Below are 21869 nucleotides of genomic sequence, written 5' to 3'. Positions count from 1 at the left end.
ACTAGAACCCAACAGGGGTCATCCCAGGGAGCGGATTGAGAATCCGGTCAGATGAAAGGAAGGACTTCTTCACACAGCACAGAATTCAGCTACGGAACTCACTACCACAAGATGTAGTGACGGCCGCCAATTTGGATGACTTTAAAGGAGGGCTGGATCAATTCTTATCAGTAGCTATCAGTGGCTCCTGTATGCTACCTCCTGTATCAGAGGCAGTAAGCCTATATATCCCAGTTGCTGGGAAACATAGGTGAGAGGGTGCTGTTGCACCCATGTCCTGCTTGTGAGTTTACACCAATAACAAAAGCTTAAGCCTGCCCCAGTAGAAAATTGACAACCAGTGTACACACACCCAGCAAAGATGACATGTGCAGCCCTTGAAAACAGTGACCCGCTATGGAGCTCACTGCCAAAACAAGTGATGGCCACCCATTTGGATGGCTTTAAAAGGGGGTTGGATACATTCCTGGAGGAGAAGGTTATGAATGGCTACCAGCCCTGATGGTTGTGTGCTATCTCCAGTATTCGAGGCAGGAAGCCTGTGTGCACCAGCTGCTGGGGAACATGGGCGGGAGAGTGCTGTTGCACCATGTCCTGCTTGTTCATCCCTGGTTGACAGCTGGTTAGCCACTGTATGAACAGAGCGCTGGACTAGATGGACCCTTGGTTTGATCCATCTGGGCTCTTCTTACTTTCTTATGAGGGACTCTGACTGCGGAAGGCTTCCCTAATGCTGGCTGGGAATGATGGGAGTCGTAGTCCCAACACATCTGGAAATTGCCATTCGGGGATCCTAACCCACTTCTGCTACTAAAACAAAAACAGAATGCGGCATTCTTCAGGGGTTGCCGCTTTAGATAGCCAGGGCCAATTTGGTGTGAAATTTTAAAATGAAATCACAATAAAAACAAGATGATAATAAAATACTTGAGATTAAATGGTTTCTTGTATACCCAAGGATGCGCCCCACCTGTCCCTATTTACCAGTGCAGTCCCTGTACCCCTGTACCTTTCCTCGGTAAAACACCATTTTCCTTCTGTCTCTGTTTTGCTTAATAATAATAATAATAATAATAATAATAATAATAATAATAATATTTCTTACCCGCCTCTCCATTTTGATCGAGGCAGGGAACAACAATAAACGATAAAATACATAATATGCAATTAAAACACAATATACATTGTTAAAAACATCCTTTAAAAACATCCTAAAAGCATTTTTAAAACACCTTAAAATTCCCCTGGATAGGCTTGCCGGAAGAGATCAGTCTTTATAGCTTTCTTGAATGCTAGCAGACTGTTAAGTTGATGAGTCTCCTCCGGCAGGCCATTCTACGGTCTGGGAGCAGCAGAAGAGAAGGTCCTCTGGGTAATGGTTGTTAATCTAGTTTTTGCTAGCTGAAGTAGATTTTTCCCAACGGACCTGAGTGTGCGGGGCGGATTGTACGGGAGAAGGCGATCCCGCAGGTCGCCTGGACCCAAACCATGTAGGGCTTTAATGGTGATAACCAACACTTTATACTTCGCTCGGAAACTAATTGGCAGCCAGTGGAGAGATTTTAAAATTGATGTAATGTAGTCACCCCTAGGTGTACCAGTGACCATATTTTGAACTAGTTGAAGTTTCCGGACTAGGCACAGAGGTAGCCCCATGTAGAGTGCATTACAGAAGTCGAGCCTCGAAGTTACCAGCGCATGCACAGCCGTCTTTAGGTCTTCTAACTCTAGGAAGGGGCGCAGCTGGCGTATCAGCCGAAGCTGATAGTAGGCACTCAGGTAGATGTTGAAGCCACTTGCCCTGGTTTCAACCCCCCTCCTTTGGGGTTCTAGAAGGTGTGTCACGGAGGGAGGGGGTGCATCATCATTCTTGTGCACATGTACGTCCGTGCGCTGCGTCCCATTCACCACCGATAAGTTCAACCAGACTGTTTGCGAGATCTTAAATTCTTCCAAAGGAATCGCTTGTGGTCCGTTTCATGGTAGAAACGGAGCCTGCAATAACGCGTAACAAGGTTATAGCTGCGCACGGGCCGGAGTACGGATAGTTTTGCCGCGAGGCGAGAGTTGTTAACAAGTGCACACCAGTGTCCCTGCAGAATGTTGGAGGGCATGAAATAAAACCAGTTTATTAGTGTTAACGTTTTGGGAGAGAGTGACCAAGAGGTTAAAATTGTGCTGAGATTCCCCTTCACAAGAGTTCGGTGTTCTTGAAAGAAATATGAATACCTACCTTTTTGTTTTTTTGAAGTTACAGGGACCGAAAGGGTGGGGGGGAGAACCTGTGTCTCAGTATTACTTAATGGGAAATTCCTTTCATAATTGCTTTTCCATCTCCTACGCCATTTTTCTTGCTAAGCTGTCAGAAGTTAATCTATTGGCACCTCTTTTTGTTTATTGACAGAAGATAATTCATTCGCGAGCAATATGCAATTTCGGTTTTTGGCCTGACCCTAAATCCGAGGCCAAAAAACACCTGCCAGGCAGCGATTAAAAAAAAACCACGGTGTCAGATTGGGGACAAAGGGCAAGATTCTCAGTACTGAGACACGGAAGCTAAGGATTGTATCACGCACGTTAGTTGGCTTTGTTATGCAAGCAAGTAAGTTTTAAATTGTCCATTAAGGACGCAGCTGTGCATTTCAAGAAACACAGGGGTGTTGTTGAAAATGGCTGCCTGGCGTTGCGTCCCCCCCACTAACGCACAAAACCACTTCCCCCATATTTTGGGGTCATTACTCTGTGCATTTCTGCCACCTCTTCACATCGTCGTCTGCTGCTCATGAGGACAAAGAAATGCTTGGTACAGTGACGTCAGGAGGACACGGGATAGATTGTTCTACGTATTATAGATTGGGAGCAGGAGAACAATGTTTTACGATGACTGGGATCGGACAACACGCTAACCAACGGTGGATTAAATAGTCAGTGGTTGGCTATAGTGTCGTGTATCAGGACTTTTTCATACCACGGTTGGTTATTCAGCTGAAATAACCAACGCAAATAACCCACACTCTGCAGAGTTAATGATTTGAACAACCATTGGTTGTCATGTCATGTATTGGACACCGTTGACTATTTTGTCGCACACAGTGGGTTATTTTCGATGACTACAGAGTCCCCTGGCAAGAGTGACCAAAGCAGTGGCTGCCGCTCTAGTCCAGCCGGTAGAACTCACAGTGGCTGATGGGATACCAGAGGGAGGGGAGGGGAATGTGTCAATCAAACACACCGTTGACTAATGGTCAACTCAACACTGGCCTTAATCCACACCATGGTTGATTATAATCCTATCATGTGGGGAGCACCCCCTCAATAATCAGCTGTTGAGTTGCTTATTAACCCACCATTGACTAGTATGTCGTCCGAATGCAGCCAACGTGTAGCGCCATGCTTTGTCCCCACAAATGAGAAGCATGCTTTTGTATCTTGTGGATACTTCCTGGGCAGCAAATGTTATTGAACACTCAGCTTTTCCACCTTTGGTGGTCTTCTTCAAAAATGGACTAGTCCCTTTGCAAAGGCACGTATAGCTAGTAAATGGAGAAATTTATTTGTTACCCGCCTCTCCTTCTGGATCAAGGCGGGGCACAACACAAATAAAAACACCATAAAATACATACAACTAATTCAAACGTTTAAAACCAGCGCATCATTAAAAACAGCACACCATTAAAAAAAGGCGTCTTAAAATTCAACTGGGTAGGCCTGCCGGAGGAGATCAGTCTTTATGGCTTTGTTAAATTCTGGAAGACTGTTAAGTTGACGCATCTCTCCCGGCAAGCCATTCCACAAACTGGGAGCGGCAGAAGAAAAGGCCCTCTGGGTGAATTAAGCCCAAACTAAAACACTGGTTAATTGAAATGTGGGAAATTGTAGTAACTGCAAAGTTAAACTTAATATACCCTTCAGAGAAGATGAAATGCGACATAGACTTACATTTGTATGAATTGTTTGCTTTGGCATAAGCCAAAGGTAAAGCATCCTGGTTCTGTCCAGAGGCTATGGATTACAATTCCATCAGCCCCAGCCAGCATGGCCAATGGCTAGGAATTATGGGAGTTGTACTCCAAACCATCTAGAGGTTGTCTACCCTGCTACTGAGTGTTCTCTTGTTAACCTGTTTGTACTTAGAATTTTGTAAATCTTGAAATGAATCTAATTATTGAGTTTAAAAAAAGAAAGATTGAATGATCCATTCATCAGCTCCAAGTGCCAGTTGTAGATAATGTGAAAATCCTGGGACCGAAGAAACTTCCTTTCTTACTACCTGTAGGCTACCTGTCGGACTTTATGCTTCCAGTGTGGAAATGGCACTGAGAAACATTTCTGGGGAGATCTTAGTGGAGGGGGCCCATAGCCCATGGATGATTGATGGGCTTTGAGCACGCAAGGTCTCAGGTCCTCTGCCTGCTGAAGTCCTGGGAGAGCTGCTGCCAGTCAGAGTGAGATAGCACATGCCTAGGCAGCCCTTTGTTTTAATTTGGAAGGAAGCAGCTTCAGGCGTTAATTGTGGCGTGTGCCTTTTATAGCATTGCAACTTGGGTTTATTTATTTTTGGCACGGATGTACATCTACAAATTGAAGCTTAATCCAGATAAGACAGAGGTGCTCCTGGTCAGTCGAAAGGCAGATCAGAGAATAGGGATTCAGCTTGTGTTGGATGGGGTTACACTCCCCCTGGAGACACAGGTGCCCAGCTTGGGGGTACTTCTGGATTCAGCCCTGAGCCCGGATGCCCAGGTTTCGGCGGTGGCCAGGAGTGCATTTGCACAGTTAAAGCTAGTGCGCCAGCTGCGCCCGTTCCTAGAGATGTCGGACCTGGCCACGGTGACACGTGCCTTAGTTACATCCCGATTGGATTACTGCAACGCGCTCTACGTGGGGCTGCCTTTGAAGAGTGTTCGGAAACTCCAGCTGGTTCAAAAGCTGCAGCCAGATTGTTGACCGGGGCTGGTTACAGGGAACGGAGAACTCCCCTGTTAAAACAGCTCCACTGGCTTCCAGTCTGTTTCCAGGCACAGTTCAAAGTGCTGGTATAAAGCCCTATATGGCTCAGGTCCAGGTTATCTGAAAGACTGTATTCTCCCTTATGAGCCTGCCCGTGCTTTGAGATCTTCTGGAGAAGCCCTTCTTTCAGTCCCACCATCTTCACAGGCGCGCTTGGTGGGAACGTGGGAGAGGGCCTTCTCGGTGGCTGCTCCAGAGCTCTGGAACTCTCTTCCCAGGGAAGCTAGGCTGGCTCCCTCCTTGATGGGCTTTCGGAAGCAGGCGAAAACTTGTTTGTTCCAGCAGGCCTTTGGAGTATAATCTGGCCCTCCATCTATCTTAAGGCCTTTAAATTGTCGTGCGTTTTAAACATTTACTGTTTTAATACTGTATTTTTTTATTATTATTTTAATTTTAATTTTTGTACATTTCTTTCCCTAGGTTTACAATGTAATTGTTTTGAATTTTGCAAGGCCGCCTTGAGGCCCAGTATTGGGCAAAAGGCGGGATACAAATATAATAATAATAATAATAAATAATAATAATAATAATAATAATAATAATCGATTCTTCATGTAGTAATAAAATGCAGCAGGGTTTTAAAGGGGTTAAGGATGGGTTTTGAGGATGGGGAAAGGCTTGGTTTTATTACGCACAAGAGCTGGGAGTAAGTCCTTGATGAAGGAGTTTTGCTTAAGCCGCATTTCTCCCTTTCTTCCCCCCTGTGGATTTGCAGAAAGCACCCCAAAGACCTCTGCCAGCTGCAGTCCCGCTCCGGAGTCCCCCATGAGTTCCAGCGAATCCGTGAAGAGCTTGACAGAACTGGTCCAGCAGCCCTGTCCTGCCATCGAGACGAGTAAGGAGGGCAAGCTACAGGACGGCAACGAGCCGTCTGCTTCCGATTGCCAATCCACAACGCCGCTGCCCCTCTCTGGCCATTCATCACTCAGCATTCAAGAACTGGTGGCGATGTCGCCAGAGCTGGATACCTACGGCATCACAAAGCGGGTCAAAGAGGTGCTCACGGACAACAACCTTGGTAAATGTCTTTTACTACTTCCGATTCTTCCAGGAGCGCCGGTTTATAGTTTAAAGCCGCTTCGGGCAACTGTTTCTGGATAAAATCACCTTAGAAACTATTTGATGAGTTAAATCAGCCTTCCCCCAACCTGGGGCCTTCCAGATATGTGGGGACTACAGTTCCCAGCAATGCTGGGAGATGTAGTCCAGAATGTTTGGAGGGCACCAGATTGGGGGAGACTCAAGTACATGAAAGACACTTTGCATGCAAAAATGGCACACTACAAACTGTACAAATTCTCCAGATCTCAGCATTCTTTGTTCGAGGAGTGTCATTAACGCTGTGGCCACTAATCGCAGGTTTATTGAAACGCTAATCCAGAGCCCCCTATTATCCGGGCGCTCTTTTTTAAAAAAAGTTTTCTTGAGATCATTGGTTTTCATCTGGTGGGTTGTGTGGCCCCAAATTGGGTCACCTTCCAGCCTGACATGATTTGCAGCAGCAGCTCCATTACCATTTGTTTATTTACTTTTTAAAAAGGGGGGGGGGGAGAAAGTGGGGGAAATGGGGGGGGAAGATGGATGTGGCCAGTAGACATTAAAAGTATCTCCCTTGTTGCAGTTTATGGTTAAACAATAGTATTTTCCGATTGGAAAAGGTAGAAGACGGTTGCTTGGGTGTATTCCATTGGCCATGTACTCAAATTGGAGTATTTGGGGGGGGGGGCAGTGGGGCATCTCAGAATAGCTTGTGATGAGGTGGAATTGCCACAGGCCCAAGAGCTTCTAGAGTAGTTGGAAGAAAGGAGTTGCGTGGTGGTGAACGTCATGAGAGTATGTTTTACCACCATGCGGTGAAAAACCCCATGCAAGATGGTGGCATGGATCCGTGTTGGCATAGAGGTAGTGTACGACGTTGCCTCTGACGGTGTGTCCCCAAGATATCCATAGATTCGTGTTTGGATGCTTTATCGGAGGCGGTTCATGGGAGGCGCATCAATGGAGGCGTTACTCATTGGTTGTGGCTCAGGGCACATCTCTTAGAAGATGAGGACAGCGTGCCCTTCCTACAGTTATCCCTGTAGGTGTGGTTAAAACTCAGTCTCTATTAAATCACCTGGTTACTGCTTCCCCAGGGCTGGATCCTAGTCAGGTAACAGTTGGATGATTGAATTTAGTGGGTTTGCCAGGGTCCACATGGGTGCGGCCTGTTCCAGCATCACTGGTGTGGTGGTAACCTCTTTATCCGAGCGATCCCATGGGATTTAGTCATCCAGACATTACTTGAACAGCGCGGGACGGAGCGACTGCAGAATCAGCGAGTGGCCAGTGTGAAACCTTAACACCGGGGATCCCCACCCCACAACAGGGATCATGTAGCCATTTTCAGTTGGCGGGATTGCAGGCTGGCCGCCATCGAGGGCACAATGGGGTGACGTGAAATAGCCAGAACACCTCGGCAGCCTTTTCCTGGGATGAGCTCTCATACTAACAGACCCTCTGTCAGTACTGCTGATGTCGCAGCAAAGAGGAAGACCGGGCAACTTCGTAAAAATTAGACTTCAGGGAGTTGCAATTCTTTTTGCAGAGTAAGGTGAGGGTTGAGGTGCCATGGCTTTTGAGAAGAAATGGAAAAGAAAGGGTTCCACTGATACACCTGAGTGTGTTAATCTCACTTTACAACACAGAGAGAGTTGAGGAGGGGCACGCGACCTTCCGTACGTTTCTTATAATTCCTGAGATCAGGGCGAGAGAAACGAATTTGGCATTGATAGGCATGCAGACGCTGCCAAACATTTGAACTTTTTTTCCGCCTCACACTTCCTGGAGATTCCGTGTGTGTATTTACATATCCATCAGGTGTTACTCAGCCAAGCTTTTATTGGTTCTTGAAATTCTGATAGCATCGCAGCGTTGTTGGGTGGATGCCAAATGCAGGTGTAAATTGGGCCGTCCTCAGAAATTGTCCCCCTGTGGATGTAGAAATGGGGCCGCCCTTTAGGTATCCCTTTGCCATTTCAGAAGTTTGCCTTCTACTCTTTACAGATGAAGGCTTCTGTATTTTGGTTCTCAGAATTTTAGGCAACAGCAGAATATCATGCCTACCATCTTAGATTAAAGAATACACACACACACACACACACACACACACACACACTCACTGCTCTTTAAATTGTACGATTGTTCTCGAGACCTGTAGCTTAAGCCACCCAGACTGGCAAAACTGTTATGTGGTTGGGTTTCCCATGCTCTTGGGGCGAAGTTGCATCGTGCCCGTCAGAAAGCGCGGCACTTGCAGACGAGGGCCTGTAGGTTTTTGTATGCTTTGTCGTTGCATGCTCTATGCAGGGACGCTGGTTTACTGTAAGTCATTCTGCAACCAGGAGAGCCAAAAGCCGCGGGTTCACTTTGAGCAGAATAAATTATGCAAAATAGACTCTCTGGACTGAGGATGCACGACGTCTGGGTGCCCAACTCAGTGAAACATTAGCTGGATTGAAGACAGTGCCACCAGCACTAGACGTTGTACTCCAGATTGCATCCTAGTAGCAGCAATGAAATTTGTAAAGGGGGAAGAACAGCTTTGGACTCTGAGTGTGTTCGTGGGATGCAAATAAGACCAGGGAGTTGTGCGGTAATCCATCCCCCCCCTTCCCCATCCACCCAGACCCCTTCTAGTCTCAGAGATTTTAGCAAACACTGCCTTGATTTTTGCAATTTTTCCCCTTGTCCCTGAGGGCTAGAGATTTGTTTTTTTAAAAATAAAAAATTAAACCTGGGCTTCCCCCAAAGTCCATTTGGCTACTCTGGATTCCACACTGGAAGCCAAATTTCTCTGCGTGTTTCAGAGTCTGCAGAAAACCAGGGTCCCTGATTCTGTGTCCTCTTGCGCTCCAGGAGGAATATGTAAAAAGTGCTTTTTATTGACTCTTGTTCTGATGTCACTTTTACATAAATCTTTTTTCCCCCACCATGATTTTTGTTTTTCTACAGCGTGGCTGAGAAGCCTAAAACGCAGCAGAAGAGGCAAGAAATGTACCCCAAACCTTGCATTAGGTGTGGAACAATATTTCAATGTTTCCTTTTTGGCCCTCTGTTTGCTCAATCTCTAGATTTTCTAGGGGCGGAGGCACGTCGGTTTTGGGGCCCCTGGTTGTCTGTATCCGTCTCCGCTCAATGTCACCAGTGGCCAGTCCTCTGTTTCCTTTTTCTAGTTTTAAAATGGCAGTCACGTGAAAACAACTGCAATCACGCGGTTTGCTCAGGGAGAATGTGATTAGCAGGGCTGACCCTCTTCTCCTCCTCTTCCTCCGCCCAGCTTTTGTGTGTCATTTGCTCATGATCTCCACCACAACGAGATGGGAAACACCTCTGCTGGAGACGTTGGGAGAGTCACTGAGGGCTGGGCTGGGGGCCGTTGGCCTACAATTCCCACCAGCTGTAGCCAGCAGAGCCAATGGTGAGGTGTGATGGGAGTTTTAGGCCGAAACATTTAGAAGGCAACAAGTTGACCGCCCTGGACTAGATGGACACATAGTCCTACTCGGCATAAGAAACCTTCATTTGTTCATACCCTCACAAGGCCTAAAACTCCCATCGTACTAGAACCCAACGGGATCATCCCATAAAACTGATGGGTGGGAGATCCAGGACAAATAAAAGGAAGGACTTCTTCACACAGCACAGAGTTAAATTATGGAACTCACTACCACAAGATGAAGTGATGGCCACCAATTGGCTTTAAAAGGGGGTTGGATAAGTTCCTGGAGGAGAAGGCTATCAAGGGCTACTAGCCCTGATGGTTGGGTGCTACCTCCAGTATTCGAGGCAGTAGAATCATAGAATAGTAGAGTTGGAAGGGGCCTACAAGGCCATCGAGTCCAACCCCCTGCTCAATGCAAGTATCCACCCTAAAGCATCCTTGACAGATGGTTGTCCAGCTGCCTCTTGAAGGCCTCTCAGGTGGGAGAGCCCACAACCTCCTTAGGTAACTGATTCCATTGTCGTACTGCTCTAACAGTCAGGAACTCTCCATCTCTCACAGGAGGGATTTAACCTTTTCTTTCTGTAATACTCTTGGAAATCAATGTAAAGGTCCTTTCCCTGGCAACCACCTGTTGTTACCTGAAATATGCTGGGTGGGGATGATGGGATTTGCAGTCCACCACATTGGCAGGCACCGAGTTCGAGAAAGCTGCTTTAAAAGACCTGCCCGTTCGGGTTGGCCCCAGAAATAGACCAAGAGCCATCACAATTGGGGAGTTTAGCTCACGTGACATTTTGGAGGGACCCAGTGAGATCATTGTGTGGGTTTTTGTTGAAATCGGGCAATGCAGACCCCTAAATGGAAGTTTGGGCAAATAGCCTGTCAGAAATGATTTGCTCAAAACATCAGTCAAGTGTTTTGAAAGCAGTGTAACTCTTATTATGACAACAACAAAGTTAGTTGAAGCATCAACAGGTTTGATACAAAGTTAACTTGTGAAATAGTTATACTTTTTTTGGGGGGGTGGAGTTGAAGCTAACAGTGAATAACATTATAAAAGTGAATAATTCTCTAAACAGTCCTCTTCTCTTTGCCTTTTGCCTTGGAGCGCCACGGTCAGCCTAGTTACAAAAAACGAAACCAGCACAGAAATCGAGCCAAGAGACAGCAACTCTTAGTGGTGGGGAAAAGGCGTTTTTAAAGGCCGTTGTGCTAAATTGGCCACTTCGCAAAGCAATTGACCGTATTTGACTGATGGGAGAACCTTTCATGAAATGTAACCTCCTTATCCAGAGGAAGTCTACCTCTGAATACCAACTTCTGAGGACAAAAGCGTCCCTTTGCTTTCACGCTCCGCTTGTACGCATCTGTCTGGTCACCGCTGACAACAGAATGCAGGCCTTGAATGATGAACCCTTGGTTCAGTCCAAGAAAGGCTACAATTAAATTCTTGTGGTCTTTCTTTCTGGGGGGAAATCCCATGCACAGGACATGGAGGATGGGATCCTTCTTACAGATCAGTGCCCAACTCACTGCTTGGACTGTACAGTTGGTATTTATTTATTTATTTATTTATTGCATTTCTATACCACCCAATAGCCGGAGCTCTCTGGGCGGTTCACAAAAATCAAAACCATTCAAACTACAAAACAGCAGTATAAAACCATATTATAAAATACAATATAAAAAGGCAGGTTATTTGTAACCTGCCTTTTTGGCCCAGCCCAGCCCTTGAAGCAGTTTTCAGCCGCATTTCATTCAAAACTCAAATGGCAGGAGTAGTCATAGCTGAAAGATACATCTTTCTTTGCTTCTTGAAGGTCCAAAGAGAGGGAATTTCTCCCTGAGATGGATCCCCATGGAATGGAATTGCATAATTTATTCTTAATTTATTTTAAAACATTTTTATCGATTACATTTACGAATTTCCACAGCAGTCCACATTGAAACATGCAATTAAGAAAACTGCCAATCGATTAACATGTAGCAGTAACCATTGAACCAACGAAAGAGGAGTACGGTGTTCTATACCAGCCGTGCAATAACGCATAGCGGTAGCCAGCCACAATTTCAGTCAAGCGGACTCCAAAGGCCTCTGAATTTATTTCTTTTTAAAACATTTGCTGAAAGCTCGTAGAGAGGAGACTATGGACTCATCTACACCAAGCAGATATTCCACTATGAAAGTGGTATGAAAGCGGTACATAAAATGCAGGAGCCACACGACTGCTTTAGAGTGGTATTGAAGTGCACTGACAACCCTAACCTATTGACACATACCATATACCGCTTTCATACCACTTTCATAGTGTTATATCCTGCTTGGTGTAGTTGTGTCATGGGCCCCACCAGTTGTCAGAGTATTTCATTACCACCGTAAAGCAGTAGTGAACCGCCCAGAGAGCTTCGGCTATTGGGCGGTATAAAAATGTAAATAAATAAATAAATAGTGTGATCCTGCAGTGCATTTCAATACCGCTATAATGCAGTAGTGTGGCACCTGCCTTTTATATACCACTTTCATACCACTTTCATAGTGGAATATTCTGTTTGGTGTAGATGAGCCCTAAATGGCTTGTCTTTGGGGAAAGTATGCCAAACATAGGGGCTGCTACCGAGAAGTCCCTGCTCCAAGTGGAGGTCAAAATTAGCTTCTCCATAAGATGGGATATGGACCAGCCAGGGACGAATATTTATCCTGAAAATGTAACGACCCGTTTTCCTCCCTTAAAACAAAGGGCACATGGGGAAAGGGATGTGCAATTGGAATCGGGGTGGATGTTTTCACTGGTGCTACACACCAGCAGGCTGGAGGGAATGCTGTTGTCCCTGATATGTAGGGTGATCATATGGAAAAGAGGACAGGGCTCCTGTGTCTTTAACAGTTGCATAGAAAAGGGAATTTCAGCAGGTGTCATTTGTATGCCTGCAGCACCCAGTGAAATTCCCTCTTCATCCCAACAGTTAAAGCTGCAGGAGCTATACTGCAGCTATACTGTGACCAGATTTAAAAGAGGGCAGGGCACCTGCAGCTTTAACTGTTGTGATGAAGACGGAATTTCACCAGGAGCTGTATGCATACAAATGACACCTGCTGAAATTCCCTTTTCAATACAACTGTTAAAGATACAGGAGCCCTGTCCTCCTTTTCATAGGGTCACCCTACTGATGCGCTCTTCCCACTTTGGGTTTATCCCATCAGACAGTGGTTGGAAGGGGGTTGTACCACCTAAGGTAGGTGAGAGCATCCCTAATCCCACGGGGATGGGGGTCTTCGTCATTAGCACCTTCCCCCAAACCAGCAGGCTCTGGAGTTCCCCCTCTGCCCAGGCGTCAAAGCTAAGCGACGGGCGTAAAGCAGGGTTTGAAGCCGGAGTCCTTCGCTTGGAATCCTTCCTCGAAGGGAAACATGAGATGGCGTTTCCCATCACCGATAACAGCATCCCACTTGCGCTGGCAGTTCAGCGCCGCTCGCAGCAGAAATCCTTCACCTGCTCTCCTGGCGGCTTCGGCGCACGCCTTGCTGAGCAGAGGGCAGCTGAGCACCGGGGTCACTGATGGAATAGTTTCGATTAGCTTAATGGAATGGGGCTGTGACGGAGCCCCGGCCGCCGGGCCGCTCGCACATCTGCTGCCCTCCGCGTGGCAGGAGCCGGCGGTGGGAACACGGGTCGGAAATCGTTTCAATCTGGGGCCCGCCGTTGATTCCATTATCTCTGTTGTAAGGTCCTCACCTTGAATGGCAGGGAAGTGCTCCCGGCTGGGGGAATCAATCCCGTAATTTTCCCAGGGAAAGCTGAAACTCGGTGGTTTGGAAAGGATGGAGGAGAGGTGAAAAACATCCAGAGAATCGGGAGTTGGTAAAAATGCTTGAGGGAGGAGGGGTGTCTTTGACATCTCTTCTCGTTCCCAGGAAAGTTAACGTTTGGATGTAGTTCCTTTGTGTGTAGGCATTTGTGTCAGGGATTTTGGAGTTTGACTCAGGAACTTCATGGCACAGCAGCTAGGCCTCACGCCTTGCCAACCCAGTGCCCTCCCGATGTGTTGGACTACAACTCCCAGAATGCCCCAGGCCGCTAGGGAAGGCTGGACTAATGAATTAGCTGAGACAGACAACACACCAAGCCATGGTTAAGCCGCGAACCCTTTTGCTGCACGTGGCAAGTGAGCGGGTTCAAACTGTGGTTATGTAGCTACCATGGTTAGGAAGGGTTCACACGACACGCTGAGCCAGAACGGTTAGCTCAAAACGTTGAACCATCACGGTTTAGCGTGTTGTCTGAACTGGACCTGTGTGTGCACAGTTTTCACGAGCAGAACAGCCAAGTTGAGTAGCCTCAACTCCCATGCCGGGCCTGGTATAAATACTCCGGGTCAAAGCTTCTACATTCACTAGTCAACAGCAGGGACCTTGTGCATTTCAGCTCCCAAGGGACCACCAGCAACCCAGAACACAGGATATTTATTTCTCGGGTGGATTTATATCCCATTTTTCAGTTGGGGGACCCTCAAAGTGAATCATAGAATCATAGAATAGTAGAGTTGGAAGAGGCCTACAAGGCCATCAAGTCCAACCCCCTGCTCATCTTTATTTCGGTCCAGCCACATCCTCGTCCAGACATTCTCCACATATCCAGTCATGGTTTTGCTTCACAAAATCTTGGTTGGGGGGGCGGGGGGATAAGAGAGAATTTTATCATCAGATTTCTACAGATAAGGAAGGCGGGGGGGGGGCGTGTTACATGTTACATTTGTCATAAATTGCTATGTACGTAGATGCCACAGTATGAGAAGTAAATAATAACAGTCAAATAATAAGTCTCTATTTGTATCTATATACCAGCCCATGATCTTTAGCTGTGTCTGAGATTCTCCATACCAGCCCATGATTCTCTGGTGTGTCTGATCAATGCACAGATGTTCAAACGCGCCCAGATTCAGAATCCTAAAGGCTGCTCCCCGGAACACCAGGCGAAACTCTAGCCGGACAACATTATCGGTTATCTCGGCATATCTGCCCCAGATCCGCCTCTTTTTGTCTTACACATTAAAGAAGTTAATCAAAAGAGAATTAGAACCAGTAGCAAAGATAAAGGGCTCTTGACTCCCCCCACCCTCATATTCCAGTGTCATGACTTGGGAGGCGAGAAGAGAAACCTCCCTTCATGTAGAGAGCTAGTTCATCAGGGGGACACGTTTATCGTAGCCCTCTCCCCGGCGTGCTAGTCTGCTAAATCCAACGAGTTTATGCAGGAGAGCTTTCAGAAATAATGGGGTGATGCTGTTTGGAATGTCCCCCATCCCCTGCAGTGTAGCTTGCAGAACAGCTCCCATTGGGCTCCGAGGAGTCACCCCTAGGACCCCCGCGCACCCGCCAGCGCTGGGCCTAGATCGCTCTTTTCAGGCAGCTTAAAGCAAAGGGGTTGTCTGTCCCTCCAGGAACCTCTGCCCTGTTGTGCCTCTTGGTTTGGTTTGGTTCTGTTCCACCCCACCCCGCTTTGCCTCGCTTCGCCTTGGCACAAACGCAACTTGAAGTTTGGGTTTCTTTGCAGGTCAGCGCCTGTTTGGGGAGACGATCCTGGGGCTGACGCAAGGCTCGGTCTCTGACCTCCTTGCTCGCCCCAAGCCCTGGCACAAGCTGAGCTTGAAGGGCCGGGAGCCCTTTGTCCGCATGCAGCTCTGGCTCAATGACCCCAACAACGTGGAAAAGCTGATGGACATGAAGCGCATGGAGAAGAAAGGTAAACGCCCGTCCCTTCTGCAGCGACCCGGGTGGGTGGGTGCGTGCTTTCCGTCTCTCTGTGAGGAGAGGCGGAAAGAACTGGGCATGTTTAGCCTGGAGAAGAGGAGATGGAGGGGAGACATGAGAGCACTCTTCAAAGACTTGAAAGGTTGTCACACGGAGGAGGGCCAGGATCTCTTCTCGATCCTCCCAGAGTGCAGGACACGGAATAACGGGCTCAAGTTACAGGAAGTCAGATTCCGGCTGGACATCAGGAAAAACTTCCTGACCTTTAGAGAAGTACGACAATGGAACCATTACCTAGGGACTTGAAAGGCTGTCACACAGAGGAGGGCCAGGATCTCTTCTCGATCGTCCCTGAGTGCAGGACACGGAATAATGGACTCAAGTTACAGGAAGTCAGATTCCAGCTGGACACCAGGAAAACTACCTCACTGTTAGAGAAGTACGACAGTGGAACCAATTACCTAGGGACGTGAAAGGTTGTCACACAGAGGAGGGCCAGGATCTCTTCTCGGTCATCCCAGAGTGCAGGACACGGAATAATGGACTCGAGTTACAGGAAGCCAGATTTTGGCTGGACATCAGGAAAAACTTCCTGACTGTTAGAGCAGTACAACAATGGAACCCATGACCTAGGGAGGTTGTGGGCTCTCCCACACTAGAGGCCTTCAAGAGGCAGCTGGACAACCCTCTGTCAGGGGTGCTTTATGGTGGATTCCTGCATTAAGCAGGGGATTGGACTCGATGGCCTTGTAGGCCCGTTCCAACTCTACTATTATGAAACTCCGCCATGTCTTCCTTGCTGCGGGTTTTCCAATAGTGGCCAGTCGCAAGCCGAGAGCCATCAGGAGTAACTTTCGCCCGCCTCTATCGTGTCTCTCCTTGCTCGCCTTTGCTCCAACCAAGCCTTGTGAGCTTCACTCATAGGGAAGGTTACGACTCATTCAGCTTGGAAACATGGGAAGGAAGGGGCTACATGATGGAGGTGCCCAAAATCCTGCCTGGTGTGGAGAATGCGGATAGGGAGACCATTTTGTCCCTTTCTCATAATATTAGAACCCAGCAGGGTCCTCCCATGAAGCTGATTGGTGGGAGATTCAGGACAGATCAAAGGAAGGACTTCTTCACACAGTGCAGAGTGAAACTATGGAATTCACTACCAGAAGACGTGGTGATGGCCACCAATTTGGACGGCTTTCAAAGAGTGGGGTTGGAAACATTCCTGGAGGAGAAGGCTATCCATGGCTACTCGTCCAAATGGCTCTATGCTCCCTCCAGTAGCAGAGGTTGTACGCCTATATACACGCCACGTGCTGGGGAACATGGGCGGGAGGATGCCGTTGCACTCACGTCCTGCTTGTGGGTTCCTGGTCAATAGCTGGTTCTGATGAGAGCCTTGCCTCTTGAGAGACTGGATCCAGAATGAGTCACACGGAGGCCTCCCTTCAATTTGTTCAGTTTCGCTGTAGTTCATTTTGGGTTTTTTTTTAAAAAAAGGGGTGGAGGGATTGTTATTAAACTCCAAAAATCATATCTGGCACACAACCTCCAATCATTCAAAAGCTACCAAGAGAAGAGGCCTGTTAAGAAGGTCTCCTGCAAACCGCTGCGCCCCTTGGATCGGTGACGTGTCCTGCCATAAACACTGTTCCAAGTATTAGCAAGCCTTGACTACTGCAGAGAGACCGTCGCTCAGTGGGACCTTCGAGAGGAGAAGGTCCGAGTCCAGGGCATCCCCAGTTACAAGGGTCAAGTGGAGGTGCCTGACGAGGCACGGCTAGGCGGAGCGGACGCGGCTATGTTGCTTTGGTCCAAGGCCACCCTGTCCGTTCCTTTCTTTCTTCGTTGCATTTCTCTACCGCCCCATAGCTGAAGCTCCCTGGGCGGTTCACAAAAATTAAAACCCTTCCAAGTGTAAAACAAACAGTATCCAAACACGATAGAAAATACAATATGAAAGTGCAACCAGGATAAAATCAGCAGCAGTGCAGGAAGACAAATGGTAAAATACAAATTTAAAACAGCCGAGTTAAAATTAAAATTGTGGACTGTTAAAATGCTGAGAGGATAAAAAGGTGTCTGAAAGAATATAGGGCAGGTGCCTGGCGAACCTCCTTAGGGAGCTCATTCCACAGCCGGGGTGCCACAGCAGAGAAGGCCCTGCTCCTCCTGGTAGCCACCTGCCTGACTTCCTTTGGCAGGGGCTCGCGGAGAAGGACCCGAGAGGATGACCTTAGGGTCCAGGCAGGTACATATGGGAGGTGGCGTTCCTTCAGGTAGCCTGGCCCCAAGCCGTTTAGGGCTTTAAATGTTAATACCAGCACTTTGACCTGGACTGGCAGCCAGTGAAGTTGGAAAAGGACTGGCGTGATGTGGTCTCGTTCCACGGACCACTGGGAGGAGGGAGCGAATGGACAATGTGAGCCGGACTTGGAGGCCCGTCTGCACCTCATCAGCCATGTATCCGTGCTGCCGTTGGGATGAGAATGAGTCCAGCTGGCCCGGTGGACGTGCCCTCTGGAGCACTCCAAGGAAGCTCGTTCCTCGCTTTGCGTGCCGTCGGGTGTTATAATAAGCCAGCCTCTTCCCAACCCAGGTGGCCTCCAGGTGTGTTGGACAACAACCCCCATCATTCCCTGCCAGTCACGGCCATGTGGATGGGAGTGATGGGCGTTGCCGTCCAGCCCAACTGGCGGATCATGAGCCGGAGAAGGCTGATAAATCGTAACAGCAGCAGTTACCTCCTGCTCAGGACTGGATGCTGAGATTCCACGGGCTGCAGGCGCCCTCTTGTGACCTAAACATGGTCGCTCATTCGGAATCGTTGTCTGGTGGAAGGATCAGCGGTTGGGAGCACTTCTCCTGACCCCTCGACCGACAACGTCATATTTATGTAGGGTGGGGGCACAGAGGCTCAGCGACGCAAGTCTTATTTCTGCCGTGAATATCGGGATCTGAGGTTAACAGTTGTGAGACAAATTATAGGGAAGGGCGGGTGGCGGAACCCAACAGAGGCTGCCTGGATTCCTTTTGCTTTGTGGTCCTGCTCTGATTGGCTGCCCCAGAACCTGCCCCAACCCTCCTGGGCGGGCCATTTGGACTAGCACTCTCTTGACCTAGAAATGGGTATAGCCTTCCACGAACCAGATCCCTCCAGATGTCAGCTGCTATTTGGGGATGATGGGGGGGAGTTATAGCCTGGCATATCTGGAGGGTGCTAGATTTCTTCAGATCCCTTTAAAGTGGAGATGCCCCAGAATAGAGATCTGGTGTTTCAGTTCACAACAACTCCAGTTTGAATCACACATTTGCCAAGAATCATAGAATCGTAGAGTTGGAAGGGGCCTATAAGGCCATCGAATCCAACCCCCCTTCTCATTGCAGGAATCCACCCTAAAGCATCCCTGACAGATGCTTGTCTAGCTGCCTTTTGAAGGCCTCGAGTGTGGGAGAGCCCACCACCTCCCTAGGTCACTGGTTCCATTGTCGTACTGCTCTAACAGTCAGGAAGTTTTTCCTGATGTCCAGCCGGAATCTGGCTTCCTGTCGCTTGAGCCAGGTGCCCTAAATGCAAGCCTCACACACCCCTTCCCCAAATTTGCAACATGGGGAATAACAATTGTAGTGTCATGTAAGTAGTACCCCAAAAAGTACATAAAGCACATTAAACACTCTTAAGTGATCGATAGATGTTGTTGTTTATTCAATAAATAAAGTCTACAGGTCCTTGCCAGAAGGAGTGGCCATCTTTGATATTTCCTTTCTCCCCTTTTATCCTCGCAGTAGATTGCTTTGGAAGGTTATTCTTTAGCAGGGTGGCCTGGAATCCTGAACATGGTTTCCTCAGAATCTCAGCTATATATAATTTTTACTTGCCATCATGGTGGTGAATGTATGCTTGGAAGCAAATGAACAATGCCGGCTGAAATCTTAGAAGCTGGAAAGGCGATAAATAAGATATCCCCTGGCTGGGCGTCCTTCGGTTCCCTCTCCAGGAAAACCCAAGACAGGATGCAAAACACTTTTTAACTGGTCGAATAAACCGTGCAGCCAAAAAGGAATCTTGCAAAAAGGTTCGCAGTTGGCAGGATGAATTCGGAACGTGTATTTCTTTATTCGAACAGGGCATACCTAACCTTGTTTGCAGGCAGGTCAAGCTGAAATGCCGTTTTTATTTTGAGTGCAATATACAAAACTGCCTCCTTACAGTCTGAAGGGAGACTTGGGCTGCCTTTCCTCTTCTGCTCACCGCCACGGGGAAACGTGGGCGGGTCCAGAGGGACGTTTCTCCCACGTTTGCGAAGAAAGTCTGGGTTACGCAGTAGTGGGTGCTTGTGTGGAAGGACTGTGAACCCTGTTTGGTTCGGGGTTTCCGAACAAATTCCCAGGTGCAGAGGCCCTTAACCTTAATTGTACGACTTTTGCACTTGCCTCTTTGGGTTCTAGTAAAATACAAAGTAGATCCTGCAAACCTGACGTCTGCCCATCCCGGATCCAGAGTGCTGATGGTGTGAGACGTAGGAGGCGCTGGTTCTCTCTCCGACCTCGGCTCCTTATTGGGTGGGTGGGAAAGACTCCCAAGGTTCTTGGAGGGACACTGCCAATCAACGTGGACAGTATTGGGCAGGTGGACCAATGGTGTCTCTCTCTGTATTGGCAGCCGACTTCCTGTGCCCACATGCTCAGGAACCCTTCATAGAATCATAGAGTTGGAAGGGGCCTACAAGGCCATCAAGTCCAACCCCCTGCTCAATGCAGGAATCCACCCTAAAGCATCCCTGACAGATGGTTGTCCAGCTGCCGCCCGAAGGCCTCTAGGTGGGAGAGCCCACAACTTCCCTAGGTCACTGGTTCCATTGTAGTACTGCTCTAACAGTCAGGAAGTTTTTCCTGATGTCCAGCTGGAATCTGACTTCCTTTAACTTGAGCCCATTATTCCGTGTCCTGCACTCTGGGAGGATCGAGAAGAGATCCTGGCCCTCCTCTGTGGGACAATCTTTCAAGTATTTGAAGAGTGCTCTCATGTCTCCCCTCAACCTTCTCTTCTCCAGGCTAAACATGCCCAGTTCTTTCAGTCTTTCTTCATAGACCAAGTCTCCAAAAAGACTTGGTCCCAAAAATCTGGGACCTTTTTTACTGCCAATCAACGTGGACAGTATTGGGCAGGTGGACCAATGGTGTCACTCTCTATATTGACAGGCAACTTCCTGTGCCCACATGCTCAGGAACCCATCATAGAATAGTAGAGTTGGAAGGGGCCTACGAGGCCATCGAGTCCAACCCCCTGCTCAATGCAGGACTCCACCCTAAAGCATCCCTGGCAGATTCTTGTCCAGCTGCCTCTTGAACCTCCCAACCCTTCCTTTCACACATGCCAGCTCTCCCGGCACGTCGGTGTTGCCTCTCGCCTGACCCTGCGTCTCCCTTTCCCTTCCAGCGTACATGAAACGGCGGCACAGTTCAGTCAGCGACAGCCAGCCGTCGGAGTCCTCTTCCGTGGGAATCGATTACAGCCAGGGAGCCAGCCCGCAGCCCCAGCATCAGCTGAAGAAACCCCGCGTCGTGCTGGCCCCGGAGGAGAAAGAGGCACTGAAACGGGCCTATCAGCAAAAGCCATACCCATCACCAAAAACCATTGAGGAACTTGCCACGCAGCTCAACTTGAAGACCAGCACCGTCATCAATTGGTTCCACAATTATAGGTACGTTGCCCCGGAGCTCTGGGAGATGCCGCCAGAGGGTCCGTTAGCTCGCCTGCCTGTAAACCCCCTGCCCTTGGGCAATAGCTTGAAGCTACGTTAGGGTCCCGGGTCATTGCTAGGGTATCCGAGTGCCCCCAAACCATTCGTAAGAGCTCCGGAAATTACATCATTGCCCCGTGGCGTAAATGGCGTCCGTAAATAATAATAAGAATTTATTTCTTACCCGCCTCTCCGATTGGATCGAGGCGGGGAACGACAGCAATCATAAAATACATAAAATACTGATTGAAAACATAGCATACACTGTTAAGAACACCCTAAAAGCATCCCAAAATTCTACTGGATGGGCCTGCCGGAAGAGATCAGTCTTGATAGCTTTCTTGAATGCTCACGCGACAGGAAAATGGCGTGATTTCCGCCGGCGCCACTGCCGCGCACCATGAAGGCTTTGGACGAAAGTGGACAGCTGATGGGCGCCCGTTGGCGCGGGCCTGTGAACGCACTCCTGGACCCAGTCCGGCACCCGCAACATCCTTACCTCTATCACCCCTGCCCCTCTGGCGGTCTCCTTTTCTCTCAGTGCTGTTGCCTCTCCTCATAGGGGAGTTGCTTCTGCAATGGGAGGATCTTTCTTTCGTTTTTTAAGAGCTTTCCCCCAAAGCCCTTATATATGCTGTTCACACAACTCCCCTGTTAAAACAGCTTCACTGGCTTCCAGTCTGTTTCCGGGCACAGTTCAAAGTGCTGGTTATGACCTCTAAAGCCCTATATGGCTCTGGTCCAGGTTATTTGAAAGGCCGTATTCTCCCTTATGAGCCTGCCCGTGCTTTGAGATCTTCTGGAGAAGCCCTTCTTTCAGTCCCACCATCTTCACAGGCACGCTTGGTGGGAACACGGGACAGGGCCTTCTCGGTGGCTGCTCCGG

At 48.4% G+C, this 21869-nt stretch overlaps 1 protein-coding gene across 2 annotated transcripts in view; it reads left to right on the top strand.

Moving 5' to 3' along the window:
* Positions 1-21869, top strand: part of CUX1 (cut like homeobox 1) — a 313297-nt gene that overhangs the window by 256360 nt on the left and 35068 nt on the right. Inside the window, exons 21-23 of one of the 2 annotated variants that reach the window (XM_063146718.1) lie at positions 5726-6028; positions 15049-15237; positions 20680-20944. The exons of the other annotated variant lie outside the window; for it this stretch is intronic. Of the exons in view, the coding sequence (XP_063002788.1) occupies positions 5726-6028; positions 15049-15237; positions 20680-20944 (757 nt within the window). The remainder of the gene's footprint in view (positions 1-5725; positions 6029-15048; positions 15238-20679; positions 20945-21869) is intronic. 2 annotated transcript variants of the gene reach the window in all.

Source organism: Elgaria multicarinata, chromosome 22 (genome assembly GCF_023053635.1).
Source record: "Elgaria multicarinata webbii isolate HBS135686 ecotype San Diego chromosome 22, rElgMul1.1.pri, whole genome shotgun sequence".
Taxonomy (NCBI): domain Eukaryota; kingdom Metazoa; phylum Chordata; class Lepidosauria; order Squamata; family Anguidae; genus Elgaria; species Elgaria multicarinata.
The sequence above is the reverse complement of the archived record's forward strand: the minus strand, read 5'-3'. Positions and strand labels throughout refer to the sequence as shown.